This window comes from Tetranychus urticae, chromosome 1 (assembly GCF_039701765.1).
Source record: "Tetranychus urticae isolate SD_2017Ah chromosome 1, NJAU_TeUrti_SD_1.0, whole genome shotgun sequence".
Taxonomy (NCBI): domain Eukaryota; kingdom Metazoa; phylum Arthropoda; class Arachnida; order Trombidiformes; family Tetranychidae; genus Tetranychus; species Tetranychus urticae.
Window position 1 is genome coordinate 27355184 of NC_142958.1, and position 18532 is coordinate 27373715.

At 30.6% G+C, this 18532-nt stretch overlaps 1 protein-coding gene across 1 annotated transcript in view; it reads right to left on the bottom strand.

Moving 5' to 3' along the window:
- LOC107364649 (protein O-mannosyl-transferase TMTC1-like) overlaps positions 1–16915 on the bottom strand; it is a 68902-nt gene extending 51987 nt beyond the window's left edge. Inside the window, exon 1 of the mRNA XM_015932078.3 lies at positions 16083–16915. Within this exon, the coding sequence (XP_015787564.2) occupies positions 16083–16636 (554 nt within the window). The 5' untranslated portion in view covers positions 16637–16915. The remainder of the gene's footprint in view (positions 1–16082) is intronic.
- Positions 16916–18532: the final 1617 nt, after the last annotated feature.

The following is an 18532-nucleotide window of genomic DNA, read 5'->3' on the forward strand; positions in this document are numbered from 1 at the left end:
CAAGTTAAAAAGCGGAAAGAAGAGTTGACTTGAAAACAAGAAAAGGAATGAAGACATTTTTACCTTTTCTTTTGTTTTTACTTTTTTCCACTGGCTTTTAGCTTTGTTTGCGTACTTTCCATCTGATGATTAACAAGTATTGCCAATTTATTGAGTTATTTATATCTAAATTGCATTTACACTAAGCTAATGCTATTTAACAAGCTGCATTTCCATTAAGATTAAGGCTTTGCTTTTTTAATTGCACAGACAAATACCTTTATTGACAGAGTTTGTTATATTACTTCACTGGGAGTTGGAGATCAGTTTAGTGGGAAAACGAATTGGGTTTTCACGCAAAAACTGACTACAAAATGGTAAATGCTGAACAGTTCTTCTGCTCGCCATTTTCGTCTCATCGAATACAATCATTTTATTACTTTATTCAAACCGACAACTTTTGACAGAAACAGCAATTAAGGCGATAAAAGGTCTAAACAAAGAATAGAGTTTTTGTAGAGTCGAAAGAGATTTTATGAGTTTGACTAGTTAATGAAATAATTATAAAACTTGGAGTTTCTTCGAGTTAGTAGCCAAGAGGTGGAGAAGCAGTTTTATAATGAGTTTAAAATTCAGTTAATGACCCATTAAAGATTATAAAAGATCTAGCGATTGACCAGATAACGCTGAATGGATCAGTCTCTTTCATTTTTAGTATCAAAAGAAATGTAAACGGAGAAACTATGAAAGAAAATGAAAAATGTGGAATAAATTTTCATTATCATTTCTACAAACATGATGGATAAAGTTTCTTTTTCTTTTCTCTTGACCAACTTCTTTGTATGAACTTTCGTCGCTATTTTTTAGCATCTTCGATACTCTTAGACAATTCTCTGCATTTTCAACTTGAAAGCGTTTTCGCAAGACAAAAGAATCAAAGTCAAAGTACTAAAAAAGTTTGAACTTCAATTCAAATTGCAATAAATCTACAAAATCGATCGAAACTTGCTTCACAATTTGATTCAGACGTGTAAATGCTAACCAACATGAATCAATGAAGAGTTAAACAAGTGATTTCAATGTCAGTGTATGACTGATGAACTAAATGATCGATTTAAAAATTCAATCTTCAAAATGAAAGTTGAATATTGATTGAGATGTAAAAGACGCAAATGTAGAGCGTTCTTTTTCCAATAGTTATTTACATTGTAATGAAGTAATAAAATGTTGGTGAAAAAAAGTTAAACGAGTTGACCTTATAAGAGTCAATAGAGGAACCACAAGAAGTAGGTAAAAAGCAAGTTAAAAGCACATAAAAGGGTAAAAGCTATTATTTTATGGCAGTCATGATAATTGAGGCGAGGTTAACATTTATCATGTAACATAACTTTATATACAATACAATAGATATACATATTAATAACTTTTTCAGGCATTCTTTGCCTTCCAACCACTAACCAAGCATAGTTAACATATTAACCAATAAGCCAGTGTCACGGAAACTGCCCAAATTCCGGGTCACACGATTACGATAATTAATTACTAGTGCATCTCATCTGTACCCTTAATCACAGAGAATTTTCATCATCATCATCATCATCATGAAGAGGGGAAGTTGTGACCAGAAAAGAGAGAGAGAGAGAGAAGAGAGGATAAAAAAAGACACCTCGAATCTCCATTAATAACAGAACTCATGTCAGATCCACATTGATTCTTTGGTTCCATTTCATGCTCCCATGGCTTACATGGTCAACTTTATATTCCCTTCATAATCATTCTCATCCTCCTTCCACCCAACATTCAGACTGTAAACACCCTGTATAATAAGGTCAAGTTCCTAATTGAATATCTTTCCATGTTACAGTATTGACACAACATTCTTCCTATGCTAATAACAATTATTGGAATGAAGAGAAAAAGGTTTATCGAAAAAAGAGAAGAAAAAAAAGTTGTTAGATTTATCATATTTTTGTCCAATGCAGCCAATTTTGGAGCGGCAAGAGATGATCATTAATGGTCAAATGGATCGTCCTTTGGTCAAAGTGGAACCAAGTGTAATCAATTATTGCAACAAAAGCGCATCTTTTCACTTTTCCATTTTGCCCATTTTCTGGACACTTTGAGAACCAATTTTCTCGATCAAACTTTTGTCTTCATTAACAGATCAACTTTTCATGTTGACCCATTAAGCGTACATGATAAATGATTGCAACTAATTTTGTCTCATTTCGATTTTTTGGAACCAAATTTTTTCTCTTTTTTTTTCTTTCTCTCTCTTCTCTAAATCATGTTTACTTCTTCCGGTTCAATGGTTTTCAATGATCATTTCAATTTGCATGACATTCAACAACGAGAATATGAAATATCATTTCAACTTGAAGCAAGCTTGTAACGAGCAAACAACATGAAAGAACTGAGGGAAAAAGAAAGAAAAAATGGAAATGAAAATTTTCATGAAAACTTTTTTTTCTTTTGCTTTTCTTCATTTCAATTTTTATCTTTTCCCTTTATGGATATTTTAATAATAATATGTTTATCATTTAAAATAACCTCATTTTTACTTCCGATTTAAAAAGATTCAAAGCCATTTCCTTTTGCTTGTTCACTTGCAACTTGATTTATAAACTTTTGGCAATTTAAAATTCCTAACCAACAATTGAACAAACTGAATCTTGATGAAAAGATGTAAAAGTTATTCAGATAATAATAGGAAATCATAAATGAGTTTATCTTTGGGACATTCAGAGAATCGCTTTAAACATTTGATATCATGTCATGCATTTGGCTAAATTGGTTGAAATGTTGAGAGAAAAGTTCAGAGAAGAAATCTTGTCCCAATTTGGAAAAGATAATTTACTAATTTGATAAAGAAAATTTTCTTTTCTTCTTTTGTGTCGAATTCAATTTTTTGAATGATTACCAACAACTGAAATGAACAATCGAAAGGTCATCAACTTTTGCAACTTTGAATTTAAACCAGTTTAAATCTTGACCTTGTTTTACTGATTGAATTGGTATGAAAAGAAATTCAATGTGAAACTTTGCTTGGAATAATCATGTTTATTGATTGAATTGGAATGAAACGGGAAAAGGTGGGAATAAAGTGAAGGGATGAACAATGGAAAGTGCTGATAGCCAATGAATTTATTCATTTTCAAATATATTAAATTGTTGACCTTCTCCATGTTCAACTGAATCTACTTGAAAATTCATTTTATTCATCAAATAATACATTGAAACAATTGCAAGAGAAAAGAAGGAAAAATTGTTTCTCTTTTTTCTTCACCTTTTCCATGTTTTCAAGCATTTTCAAGTTTCCATTTCAAATTCAGGAGAAAATTTTTTTCCATTCATCAGTTGAATCACTTGAATTTCAGCTGGTTTCAAGTCTATCTTTACCCATTCTCAAGGTACAGAAAGAACCTTTCGTAACCAGAAAAAAGTTTGAGTTTCCATTTGATGAGAATTTTCACTTTTCTATTCACCTTGCAAATGAACAACTCTGAATTTTGTTGAGAGAAAAAACGAAATTTCCATTCAAATCAAATTGATGGCGATGATAAAAGCTTTGTGATTGTACTCAGCTAACTTGATAAAATGATGCAATTGATAAGTTGAATGTTGTCTCATGAAGCAACGAAAAGTGAAAAGAGGAACAAAACTCGAGACGAAATGAAAGATCAGGGAATTTGAAGGAAAAGGACGAACATGATGATCATGAAAAGGGATGGAAAATTTTCACTCCTAAAAGGCTCATTACATTGATCGTTATCAATCCACTTATCAGTCTCAACTTTTCTCTTCACTTATTTTCTTGTAAAATACATTTTCCCTCCCTGGTTCATCTGGTTCATTGATATCTTTATTTTACTATTTTCACTTGCAACATCAAATGAAAATGGAAAATGCCAATTTCTCATGAAAATGAGCAATCTTTTTTTTCCAACTTGTTCCATTCTTGTACTTGCCATTAACTTGATTCTTGCCCAACGAAGTCAAGCTTTTTCTTCAACATTTCCAAATCGTTTTCGACAAAAGCGCAATCTTTTTCGAATCATTATTCGTCGAAATTTTCCATTTCTTTTTTTCTTCTTTGGGTGAAAAATTCTCAACCATCAAGTTGAATTCAATTGAAACATCATCAAATGTTGAGTAATTCATTTTCAATCATTTTCTTGTTTTCATCAACTTTTTTCTTCGACTCTTTCAAGTGGAATAATTTTGATATTAAAAGCTTGAAAAGTGATTGAAAGAAAAGGTGATTTTTCCATGAAATTTTTTTCTCTTTTACAGTTTTGATCAAGTTGAAGTTCGTTCATTTGCTCGTATTGAAACATGAAAATTGAATTAACTGTTAACTCGTTAATGATGATTATCAGTTTAAAGTGTTACCGAACGGATCAAAAGTTAAATGTTGAATTTTGTTTTCAATGTTATTGTTTAGTAAAGTTTCATGTGAATGAAGCAAAAATAAACTAATCAAGTGTTTACTGTGTTAGGGTTTTGTGTTGAAATGATAATTGTTGGTGTAATTATTTTGCCAAAAATAAAGGATTTGCAATGATTAAATTCACAGAATGTAATGATAGAAACAAAATGGAAACATTTTTTGCTTCTTTTCTTCTTTGCCTTTTCCTTTTATGGTTTTGTAACAAGGATAACTAAAAGTGTAATCCCTGTAATAATGTTAATCTTGCCATGGGAAAAGTTTATTATCAAGATTACCTTTGAGAAGGAAAACTCATTTGAAATTGTCCATTTTGACTCAATTTTGTGCTTTTTATGTTTACCATTATTAATGATGCGAGAAATTGAGTTTTAAAAGTTTGATGAAAATAAATGAATTTTTCGTTTTCGCGGTTCTTGCCTTTTCTTTCTTCAAATCCATGGATGTTTTATTCATGTTAATCAGTTTGTTGAACAATACAAATTGGAATAAGAGTTAACTAGAAGAGGTGCAAAAATGAATGGATTTTGAATTGCATAAAGAACAGGTGCAAAGAAATAAATGCACGCTCTCACAAGCTTGTCAGCAAATGACCTCCAAATATCAGTTAGAGGTCAAATAACGAAATGACTTTGAATGAGCTTGACCTTGAAATATGACGAATGAGTATCGCTGAAATTTCCATAAACAAAATATCTAGCCTGAAGGTTGCTCCAGTGCGCCGTTTTACAACAGGAAAATTAGCTGAAATGCCCTGTAGTTAGGTATTTTGGCCAAACGCGACTTAAAGGACTATACCGAGTGATTAGTAAATGTGTCTTAAGACGAATTTAATATTTATAATTTCGTATTTTGATAAAAAAACAATAGAAATGAGAGAAATTTAATCAAAATTTTCAATTAAAAACTCAATTATTTGTGAAATGTGTGCATAACAATAATGAAAATTGGATGTCAAAAGACATTTGAGTTGTTTTCAGGTAATAACCAGAGCGCAGATTATCCATCAACCACATGAGCTTAACTCTCATTAAACAGGCTTTTCATATTGTTCACTTGACAATCTCACAATGAAACCCTAGAAGATGAAAAAGCAAATGAGATTTCATGTTCACATCAGCATTTTTCAAAATCCTTTTTTTATTACTCATTCTCCTTCCCTTGTCAGCATTCTCATTCTCATCATCATCATCATTATCATCATGGTTATTATCTTATTAATGATAACCCTTGAATGTCTACTGAAACAGGTTATTTCTGTCTTCTCTTTTTTGTCTCCACTTTTCATTTTCTACTATTCACTTTCATCCCAAACTTATCACTCACAAAAATGCGGAATGTTGTCATGTGAGAGATAAATATTCAATGTTGAACTAAAAAAAGAGCAAAAACAAGAAGCGAAAAAAAAGTTTCGTTTCATTTTTTTGCCTCTCAGTTTATCTCATGATAATGTTCAAACAATATTTCACTTTTCTCCTCTTCTCTTTACCCTTCATGATTGTTTCAAAACATGCATATAAATGTGGTTATCAATCTGTTATGCATTTTCTTGAGATTTCATTTTTCCATTTCCATTCATTTTCCAACATTTTGCAACGAGAAAATTTGCTGAAAGGTGAAAGAGAAAAACAAAAGAGAAATTTTTTTTATCTTCCAATGACACACTTTTATCAAGCTTGGACAATGCAAATAATCAATTGTTCAGCTGAATGCAGCACGCAGGTTTGGATATTCAATATTTCTCACCTTTCATTCCCAGTCAAACTCCCAGTAATTATGCCGTTTCACCATCAATGATGATAAATGGTAATGATAACCATTGAAAGGGAAAAGATAATTACAAGTTGGCAACATTAAATATTAGTTCTTTATTCAATTCTACTTTATAATTATCAAATAACAGTTATTATCACTTATCATTTTCTGTCCATTTTAATTGAATATTGATTAAACATCAACTTATTGTTACTTTTGCAGCTCATTTTTGAACTTTTTTTTGCATTTCACTTTTTGCTTCTTGAGCTTCTGAAAAGCTTTCAAATTCGAGATCAAATTTGATCAGGGAATGGAAAAATTGATAACTCGAAATGTTTCAATATTTCTCATTCTGTCATGAACTTCACCCGATTCCATCGATATATTGATTTCAATCTCATTTACCAAACATTCATGTTCAAAGCTCAAGATATTTGTTTTCATTTTCACCGAAATTCCTCATTCGAACCTGAATCTTGCTCGTAATTTCATTTTGCATATCATTCGACGATTTAAAGTCTAATCAAATCATCGACTCAAAGGGAATGAGAAAAGACAGAAAATTTGACCGAATTTCCTTCTATTTGGAAAGACATCATTTATCAGTTGATAATTTAATTACAATTGAATGATGAACAGAACTTATCTTGAAAAAGAAAATCAAAATTTCTTTGTCTTTTATGTCAAGCTTGAAGCTTTTTCGTTGCGCTCATTCAATTATTATTTATGCTAAATCACTAACAATGTTAATATATGAAAAAATGTTAATCTTTTGCTCTGCTTTACGATTGAAGTTGACCATTAAAATTGATGTTTAATTGGGTTAACTTTTTGCAGAATTGTTACAGAAAAGGTTATTTTGTTCAACATTTTCTGGTTCAAAAACAGTTTAATCAATTAGATTTTTCAACGTTTTTTTTTTGTCTTTCGCTGTTGTTTGCAAGACGACGAAAATAAAGGAAGAAAAAATATTACGCTTCAATTAACTGACTCAATTGCATTTAATTTGAAAGCTTTTCATTAAACTAATTAAACATCAATTATTTTGCCTCTTTATTTGCATTTTAACCTTTTTCCGAGTAAAGAAGAAGAAAAAAAGAGTTTCAAAGTTTTACTCAAATTTTCAAATTGATTGATTTTCAATGTAAAAATGAAACTTTTGCTTACTTTGCATAAAAGTCATTTCGAGTTTAACCAAAGATTGAAAAATTTTACTTTTAAATTTTATTCAAGTTTAAAGGTAATTAAAGGTTGACCCTTGATCGATAAGTAAAGTACAACTTGACTGAATCAAGCTCAACAGGCTTTTCAAAACAATGTAACAATAGATAAACTCGTGAGTTAAATAATAGTAAATGGATTCAATTGGATCGAGCGATAGTGGAAAGATGATAAAAGATTCATTTTCTGGATAGATTTAAGTCTAAAAGATGATTTTGAAATGTTGAGAAGAGTCACATTCGGAGTGTGGATTTTTCTTGTTAAATGTTCTTCAATATGTCATCAAACTTTGCGTTGTTTTCCTGGAGTAAATTTTATTTTGTATTACATTACATTGCTTTTCGTATCTGATATTGTGCCAGGTCAGGAAACACGAAGCTATTCGGTATAATAGTCAGCAATTTATTTCCACCTTTGAGCTCTTGATGACATTTGTTGATGAAATTTTGAACAAAACTTGGGATAAATTGACAAGATTGATGAGTTCCGTTATTTTCAAGCATCTTTCTAACCAGCTCAATAGCAAGGGTCGAAAAAGTTTGAAGAGCAAGAGTCCAAAGAACAAACGAAATTTCCTGATGATGTGAATTTTCTTCAACATGATGGACAGGATTTCAATTGCGAATATCATTTTAAAGTGTTTAAAACTTGCTCATTAATTTGAATGAATTTTTCTTACTTCTAAATAATAAAGATCGACAGGCAAAAATGAAGAGAAAAGTCGAAAATGCTGAATCAAAAGAATAAATTTTCTTCTTTCATTCCTTTCGATATTCGGATTGATTTTTCTCTTTGCAAGTAGAAAGAATCAAATTTTTCATTTTGAAGAACTTCATTTTCTTGAACATTATCATGAATAAGCTAAACTTTAAATCCCTCAAGTCTTAACAATTGAAGGTTTTAATTCGATGAATTGAACTCGAACATTTATTGACGATGAAAACTTCGCATTTTCATATTGATTATCGTTGCAATTGAAACGAAAACTCATTTGTTTCATCTCTTTAATACGAAGAAAAAATCTTATACTTTTCCAATTTGATAAAGATGATGATGATGATGAATAGAAATAGCATCTATTAGATGAAAGGATAGAGAGAAAAAGAGATTTCTTTTTATTTCCAACTTTATCATCATCATCATACTTCTTTTTCACCTTATTTTTTTCCTCCTTACTTCTTCTTCTTCTTCTTTTCACACTTTTCACTCCCAAGATTCTGTCAATATCATTTGCCAATGTCTTGATAAATAAAGATAAACAGTTTATCTTGAGCCAGTTTCACTCTGAAAAGCAAGAAGAAGGCGAAGAGGAAAAAGTGAAAAAAACTCGAGTTTCTTTATCTAGCACAATGAAGATCATTTATAACAGATCAGCTCTATTCTTTGCCTCTCAAGGATCAAAAATAATCCATATTTTTCTTCTTCTTTTTCATCCAATTTTTATCTTTATCTTTACTTTGTTTTCAACGAAAAAGAAGGAGAAAAAAATTGAGTTGCAAGAAAAATTTTCTTCATTTTCTCTTCTTTTCTCTGTCGAACTTTTTGCTTCATCTTTTTTCCAGAAAATATTGAGAATCTTGCCTCTTCTCATCCATTCATGAACCATCATGACAATCTGGTTGCTAGTCAATCCTTTTATAAGAGATAAATGATTCTCTCCTATCAATACAAATCAACTTTGATAATATTATTCACTTTTATCTTTTCCAGTTTTCGGCAAACTTTACTTTTCCATATCAAACACTTCAATTGAATAATAAAATGCTAAACAAGAAAACACGAAAAATTGTAATCAAATAATTTTTATTTTTTGCTTCAAATTCAGCAGAAAAAATTATTGGAAAAAAGGTAAAGATTTATCGTTTTGGAGTTGAAACAAAGTATCAACTTTATCGAGTTTCAATATTGGTTTAACTTTGTGTTCATTTCATTTTCAGATGAGAAAAAAAGTAACTCAAACAGTTCGGTTCAATGAAACTTTCAGCCAACCATTTCCATGAGTTTATGAGTGCAACTAAACATTAATCGAATCAAACGTCTTAATCGTTTTGAACGATTAAACTTTTTTCTTCTTTGAAAAGTTGAAAAAAGTTGGAAAAGTATCATTTTCTCCTTTTCGACAATTAGACTTTTCATGGCTTTTGATCAGATAATCTCATTGATTTGAAACAAGGCAAGATAAATGTCATTTTCGATTATAATTGAGCGATCAATTTTATCTTGAAAATTGAACTGAAAAGTTGAACTGTGAAAAGGAAAGAGGAAAAAAATTCAAGATTAATGAAATATCGATTCTCAAATGCAACTGAACAAAATCTTCGATCGGGTGACAATTTTTTAGTTGCTCATTCAACGAATCAGATGGAATGATGAAAAGAATCGATCAATCAATTTTCATCCAACTCGTTTTCCCTCAAAATTGGGTCACTCATGTCATAATGATTGTCATGATCAACTTTCAAAGTAGACTAAAGACGAGGAAAAAAAAGTCTGTCCAGTTTGTCGAAACTTTCCTCTTCCATCTTCAACATTAACATGTAATTGCTTCAAGATCAGTTATCAAGCAAGTACAAGATGATGATGATGATGAAGGATGAAAAGATGAGAAGAAGAATAATAGTCTTAAATTCGCTCACAAAGAAAAATGTTTCTTGTCCATCAGCTTCCGTTGAGCAACTTTTTTCTTCTTATCCTCATCATCATCCTCCTCTTAATAATCATCAGAATTTTCCCTTTTTTTGCTCTTCGTTTCTTATCGCCTTCCTATTGTCACTTTTATAAATACATATCTTGTAATTTACTTAGCTCTTTGTATTACCTCAAGAATTGTAACTTGTAATTGAAAAAAAAACTTTTCTCTTTTCTCTCTTTTCTCCATTCCTATTAAATATCTGTTCATGAGGAAATAACAGTTTCCAATAACAACAATACTTCATCAATGATATCAATCTATTTACTTGATTAGCTTCGCAATAATCATTTTTCCCATTTTCCTTCACTTCACATTTCATCAACTTCGAGAACTCGAAAGGTGAAAATTATGTAAAAAGGTGAGAAATTGCAACAAGGCGAAAAAATGGAAAACTGAGTTTGGAATAAATTTGCTCGAGTAAACTTGGCGATATTTTGTCGACTTTTATTTCATCAATTTATTCCAATAATCAGACTTTTCATCTTATCATTTCTCTGAATCGCTTCAGGGAAAAGGCAAGAAAAAATGAAATGAAATTTTGCACGCGCCAATAGTCGTAAGAGTTGAACTGAAACTGTTAATTTCATCATGTTTCACTTGAGATTTGCGCTGATTTCATCATTAATTTCATTTTTTCGCCTCTCAACAAAAATGTTTCAAAGTTTCATTAGTTTTACTTTAACCTTTTTTTTGCACTGACACTCAACATTTTATTATAAACGAGTAAAGCAGAATAAGAAGAATAAAAAAAGTTGATATTTTGTCATTATTATTATAGCTTGGGTATTATTATGATTACTATTGAGTTGTGAATCAAACGATAAAAACTCATTTTTATCTTTTCCTTTTGCTTTTCGTTTTCAACGCTAATGAACAATTCCCAAGAAAATGTTTCTTACCTGGAAGGCTTTTTCAATCATCATCATCATAATAAATGAAGTATAACTGTGTTGAAACCTGTTTTCAGGTCTTTTCCCTTTTACCTTTTTACTCTCCTTGTTGTTATTTGTAGATTCAATGTAATGGTGATATTAATAATAATAATCATCATCATCATAATTTGAAAACCTAAACGAGAAAATAAATCTAATAACAAGTTACAAATATTGCAATCAATGTTGCTTCCTATATGAAAAACATTAATCACATCAACCATTCTAATCAACTTTTAGCAACATTCAATTGTAATTGTACCACTCGCGATCCAGTAATCATTAATTTGCTACAATTTTCAACCAAAAGTCAAATTAACTTTTTTTGCTTTTCTCATCATTTTTGTCAAATTACAACCTTCACTTTACATAACTTCAAAAACATCTTAACAATCTTTAGAAAATCAAGGAATTGAGAACTTTTCGATTATCGTTTTCTTGCAAGAGTAAACATTTTATATAATCGGCTCGGTTCACTATTTTCTTGTAAAACTCAGAAATATCTCAGAAATTTGCATTCGACGAAAGCTCAAATCGAAAAAATCGAAAGAAAAACTTTTCGAATCATTCATTTTCCAAATCATTTGCAGAAACTTAGAACTAAACATTTTTTGCTGAACTGAAGTCGCGAGGTCGAGCTTTTGTAGAATTCGTGAAAAAGTAAATCTGATTTCGCTCTGAATTCTGGGGAATTTTCAATGTTGAACGTTTCGATTGCATTGTTGAGTTTAATAGATTCATAATTTATTTGTTTATTGAAGGGATTCTTGTTACATGAAGCAAATTCAACTGATCACATTATATTTCAATTATCTTTCACGATTGACTTTTTTTGTTCCATCCTTCATCTTAATATAATCATCATTATCTGAGCCGCAATCATGATGATAATATTATTATTATAATCAATTTACACGTTGATGGTAATAAAAATCACGCAAAATATCCATACATTTTTGTTGATTGATTTAATGAATAGTTAATGAAGGGTAAATAACATTTGTAACAAAGTTAAACTGTAACGTTTATATATTGGTAACAAAATAATTTCCTGAGAATCAGCAGACAAGTGAAAAGAAAAAGAAGAAGAAACAAAGTAAGGTAAAAAGAAAAGTTCAAGTGAGAGGAAAAAAATACATGAGAATTGCTAATATTGAGCTTGAAAGTAATATAATAATGGAAATGATAACGAAATAAATGTATCTTCTTGAGACGCAAATTTATTCACTGATTCAACAAATGCTCGTCGAGAGGCAATAAAGTGTTAACCCAGTTTGACGATCAAAATTTTACATTAAAAATTTAACCTGAAAACGGAAGTATATCAAGATATTTGTTTTGCTTTTTTTCGTCAACTTTTACCTTTGCCTGTGAGAAAAGAGGATAAAATGAATTTATCATGTTGAACAGGAAATCCAAAAAGGAAAATGTTTCAAAGTTCGTAATGAGAAAAGTTTTTTTTCATCGCAATTTGATAAACAGAATTTGCATTTGCAACAAATTGATGAAAAATTTATTCCAATATCGAGATATTAAATGATAACCAGCAACTTATCTCATTTCAAATTTAATAACTTTTTTTACAGAATTTCAACTTTTCTATTTAGAGTAGAATTTTGAGAAAAAAATTATAAAAATTGATATTTTTCCCTTGAAATGTTGTTCGATAATTTTCACTCCCAGTCAGTTTTCTATTGAACTAAATGTTTATCAGTAAATGGATAAAGATGATGAGGAACAACAACTGATGATGAGTTTGATGAGAAAGAATGGAAAATAATTTTTGTTGCTTTTCTCTCTTAAAAAGACAAGTTGAATGCTGGGAGGGAAAGGGAAGGATAGGAACGATGAGAGTGAGAAAAGAAAAAATAAGATGAAGAAATAAAATGAGTTGAAAGAATCGCTTTAGCGGAAGAACCCAATTAAGAGATGATGTTTTTTTATACTTTAGCTTGGTAAGATTTTGTTTTTGGAATTATCGATTTTCGATTATCGTTCTCAAGGCAAAAAGTGTGTAACAAAGTGTAAGTGTATCAAAAGAAGGGAAGATGAAGGATGATGAATAAGATGATGGAGGGAGCATTACAATTGGAAATGGATAAAAATGTTTCAAGAAAAAAGTTAAGCAACAATTGAGATTCGAGATGGAAAATTGGGTGAAAAAAAGTTCTTAAAATGATGATAATCCTTAGTTAGGCAAGTATTTATGTTTATAACCAACCAACGTTCATGATGAGAAAATAGTTTTTTGCACTTTTCTCGATTGCTTAATTTCCATTGTGACTCAGATTAGCATTTTGTGCGTTTCAACGATTCCATCATTTCCAGTTGAATCATTTTGAACTCGGTTGATGTCAGGGCGACTTGTCACAAGCTGGGAGTTTTTACTCCCAATGAGCTTCCAGGAAATAGTGTTTTAATAGACTTTAATTGAATTGTTAAAAAGATATTTTGAGAGATTCTAAAAGAAATTCAATGTTTGGAACTTTGATTTGAATTTTTTTTCCCTTTTTCCATACAAGAATTTCTTGGAGCATTGAATTTATGAATTTTTTGAGCAACTATTGGAACACATTTTATTCAATTATCGATTCGTTTTGCTTTTTTTGATGTTGCTTGATATTATAATTGGAATAGTTTGTTGCAGCATTTTTTAGGTTTTGGTTCATGTTTATACTCTGGTTGCAAGCATGATTGAAACTGGTGTATTGGAAAATGTTTTACATTTGATTGAGGAAAGGTTGAGAAATTGGAAAATATTACGAATAATTGAATTTTGTTGGGAAATGTGAGGTGAAAAATGATTATCCTTGTGAGGATGATGAGGGTGATGATGGAACATGAAATTTTGGTAAACATGAATTGAACCGACCTAAACAGTGTTCAAGGTTTAGTCTAGTCAATTGAATTGGAATGAATATGAATGTCATGAAAAGAAGAAGAAGAAAAGTTTCATTTCTTTTTGCTCAGTCAAAGTTAATACTGTTTCAATGTATTCAGTTTCATCTCTTCTGACGATTCTTTTTCTTCTTCTTCTTTCAAATTGCCTTTTGTACCAATCATCACTCATGTTTACTCTGTTCAACTTGTTTTACTTTTTCGTCACAATTCTCATATTAATAGGGAAAAAAAGTTGACGAAAATGAAAACTCGGATTCCATTGAAAGAAATGCTCTCGAAAAGTCACATTCAAAGTTAGCACGAAAAAAACTTTTTGCACTTTTCAAATTGATCTTGCAAATGAATTCAATTGAAATTCAAGTGAACTGCGAAACAAAGAACAAAATGAAAACGCAATTTCAAAGATTCCATGATAACGAAAAGATGAGAAAGTTAATTAAAGTTGAAAATGTTTCGCCACTTTTCAACCTTCATTGTTCAACTCATTCAAATCAGACAAATGTGAAGATGAGCAAAAAAGGTGAAAATTGTGAAGCCAAAAAAAGAAAAAAAATTGCTTCGAAAATAATGAAAGATTGAAATTCGTGAACAATAAAGAGACTTGAAGTTTTCCGATCAAGAACATCTTTAGTATTATCTTGACTGGAGAAAAGGTGAGAAAAGTTGATTCAACATTTTGTAAGGAATACACAAAAAAGATGATCAACCTCTTCATCATTTTCCTCATGTTGTTCAAGTTGCAGATATAAACATGATTTAAAGCCGTAAATAGCGATGGAAAAAAGTGAATCGAAAGACTGTTTCAAGAGAAGAAAAAATGAATCAAAAGTGACAAAAAATGTGGACGAAAAAAATGTGTATAATCATGGAAAGTAATCATAATACGATTTTTGTCAAAACTGATTTAGAGCAACATTTTTTTCCTTCTCATCTCTGAGTTGGTCATTTTTTCACTCATCAGTCAACTGTTGGTTTTTATGTACAAAAATGGTTTATTGTTGTGTCAATGAGTTGCTCTGAGATTTGCTTTTTTCTCAAACTTTTTTTTCCTTTCTTCTTCTTTCAACTTTTTTGCTTCTCTGTTAACCCAAGAGTGATCAATCAACTAAGCTTATTGGTTATTATGATGCTAATTTATGATCATCAGGATGCTGCTATCTTGTTGCTCATCTTGTTTCTTCCAGTTAAAGGTAGATTAATTGGTGAACAAATGAGTCGATCACAAGCCATAATAAACCCTTTCATTAGCGTGTTCAATGATGGTTAAAGTGGAAACTAAATTGACCAAAAGATGAGATTTATCTGAAGTTGATATTCAGTTTTGGAATGAATTCTGTGAGTTTTGTCTTTAGTTGCAATGAGATTTAACATGAAAATGATTTGCAACTTTGTTTCGGGTTTTTCAGCTTTTCGTTTATTTCAGTTTTAGCTTCGTTTTTAAATGAAAAGTGTTTCAATTTATTGGCTCAACTTTGCTTTTGTCAGACTTTGACTTTGAACTTGAATGCCTTTTTCAGACTCATTTGCTTTTAATACCTTTTCCTTTGTTCATTTAATCAATTGAGCCAATTGTTTTCAATTAAACAATTGAATGTGTTTCAATGTTGAAGGAAAAATCTTGGCTAATCTTTGATTGTTTGGAAACCTCTTTGAAGAAGGAGAATCTTCTTTTTTTTGGCCAAATTTCGTTCTATTAATCAATATAAATGTTGCCAAGTTGAAAGTAATGATGAAGATGATGATGATTAAATGATGCACTTTTGTCTTCATCCATCATTGATACTTTAATCGGCTAATTAATTGTTTTATTCCATCAACAATATGGTTGAAGAGTTTATTGAAAGGCAAAAGTGTTTACCTCTTTCAACTTGTTAATTTACCTTTTCAGTGGTAATTTTCATTCCCTTAAACTTGTACTTGGCTAATGATTGTTGATGATAATGATAACTTCAATGTATCTTTAACAGTGAAATTTTTGAAATTGATTTGAGTCTCGAGTTTACACCAACTCAAGTCCACACTTGACATTAAAAAATACTTTTTATGTCGATCGAAGTTTTCATTAACAACTTTTCTCGATTGAAAAATAGTTCTTGATTGCTTCGAGTTTTGATGATTTTCAGAGATTAAAGGGAATCTAAATTTAAATGTTTACCTGAATGTTAATGTTGTTAAAGGTCGATATGATTTATGGCTTAATGGGTCTGACATTGGTTTACCCCAGAAGTCATTAAACCAAAGTGAAGTCCAATTATTGATGCCAATTACATCCGGATTACGGACTATTGCTTCAATATCATCATGAACAAAATCACCGGGAATTGAATTGGCATAACAAAGAAAGGTTACGAGAACAAGTAAACCATGAATTTGGATTAAACTGTTTCTACGAGTTGGTTGAGTTGGACACTTTAAAGATGATGAATTTGATGAGAGTAATGATGATGTTTCATCTCCATTGAAAAATGGCTGTAAACATGTTTTCAGTTGACACCAAACTTCACTTACACCTGATTTAAGGAGATTTATTGAAGGGTTGAGTAAAGATTTGCTGGTGCATTGTTGTCTGTTTAATTGGTTAAAGGTTAAAGTTGATCGACTCGATGAACAGGTCAAATTGGGTTTCACTGTTGATCCAGTGTACTTGCGATTACGAATCCAGGTTGCATTAACGCAACAACAATATTTACATTGACGGGAAATGCACATGTTTTTTTATTTGCTCTTCACGTAAACACAAAACTCACCATTTAATTTAGTCAAACATTTGATTCAATTTTTTCGACAATTTTTTCGCTTCTCTTTTCCTTTGCCTTTTCTGATGATTATTTTGGTTGGGCTTGAATAACACACTTGATGCAAGGTGTGGAGGTAAAGAAGGATGAAAATTGCTAATGATAACAGTCAAGTTTACTTGACAATGTTTCAAGTTGAACTGAATCACTTGAATATCACTATGAATTTCCTTTCATTCTGTTTTCTCTCCCATTTTTTGCTCTTCTCACTTTTTTCCTTTCTCTTCCTTTTTCTTTCTTTTGCCACAAAATTGTCTTTCTACATCTTCTTTTTCATTCCTTTCTTTCAACTCCCAGTCTTTTCACTCCCAGTTTCAAGCGACTTCTACTGGTTTAAATATCAACTATGGTTTCTGTCTGTTCCTGTTTAAAATGTAGTTTTTTTGAATATAACTGAACAAGATGAATGTTATTATTTACTAAATTAATCTTTAAGTTCTGATGGTAAAACTGATCGATTGAATTTCGCTGGTTTTTTGAAAACTTTTTTCTTGCTTAAATTTTAATCAATACATTTTATGCTAATTAAATTTAGAGATAACAATCATTGATAAATAAAGTTCAACTTTCACTATTAATTCAAAAAAGTAATTGCCATTTTTCTTGTAACTTCACGCAAAAATCTTCAGCTTTTAAGATAACTTCCAGTTATTTCAGGATTAGCGCATTTTGTAGTAAGAATGGATTTCTGTTGATTTCAACCAAGTTAATGTCATGTAAAGGAAACTTTGTAATTGAGAATGAAATTTTCGTTAATTCGAAGTTGAGGTTTATTCAATGTTCTTGTAAATTGCCCGGATAAGTAAACCTAAAAATGGAATATTATGCTGCTAAAACTCTGAATGGCGATTTAACAAGAGTATTGCAAAACTTAATTACCAGTTTATAGCAAAATCAAGTTCAAGTTTAATCATTAAATTTCTAAAATCATTAAAGTTTTTAGCTGCTAACTATTCACTGTTTCAAGGGTAACATAACAAGTAACAACGTAACAAGTTGATCTTTGCTTTAGAGCTTGCATTTTAGCTTTTGCTTTTTCAAGTACAGTCGAGTCCCTGAAATTGTCGGTTCCTAAAACTGTCCATTCGATATCAGCACCATCTCTTATAAATAAAAAAAACCATAATTATGAATTGAATTGTGTTTTGATTAGTAATTTTTATTGGTGTCTTTTGAATGTCGCGCCTCATTCGGCCTCAAACAACTGATGGACAATTTCAGGGACTCGACTGTATTGAGCCAGTCTTATATGAATCTTTTATGTGGAATTCATTTTCATCAGGTAATTCTTGTTTTATCTTTCTCGTTCCATAAATGAACGACTTGCAATCATGGCCCTCCAGGGTCTCTGAGCAAAACTCACATAAACTTTGTTTGATTGTAGGCTCTAAATTATTCGGAATCTACTGCATCTCATCATTATCTATTTCAACGAAATAATTCACAACTATATTCACAAAAAAGTTCAGACTTGATGAAGAAAGTGATTCCAATGCAAGTTAAGATGATCAAGATGAGATACAGGCTAAAGATAAAGATAAAGGTGTTAATTTTGTATGCAGATTATACCTTTTTTCATTTTACACCTTCATAAATAATTTCGAACGGTTAGTACTACAGACTTCAGACTTGAACCATGAGATCATGCAGTATGCACAACCATTAGTTAAACGATCCAGGTCATTCAAGGGCAATTCTTTATTTGATCTCTAGTTGACATTGAAAGGTCATTTTCTGAAACTGTAAAATTTTTCTAATCGATTGATGTTAGCACCATGTTCATAATCCATACTGGCTAAAGGATATGAGT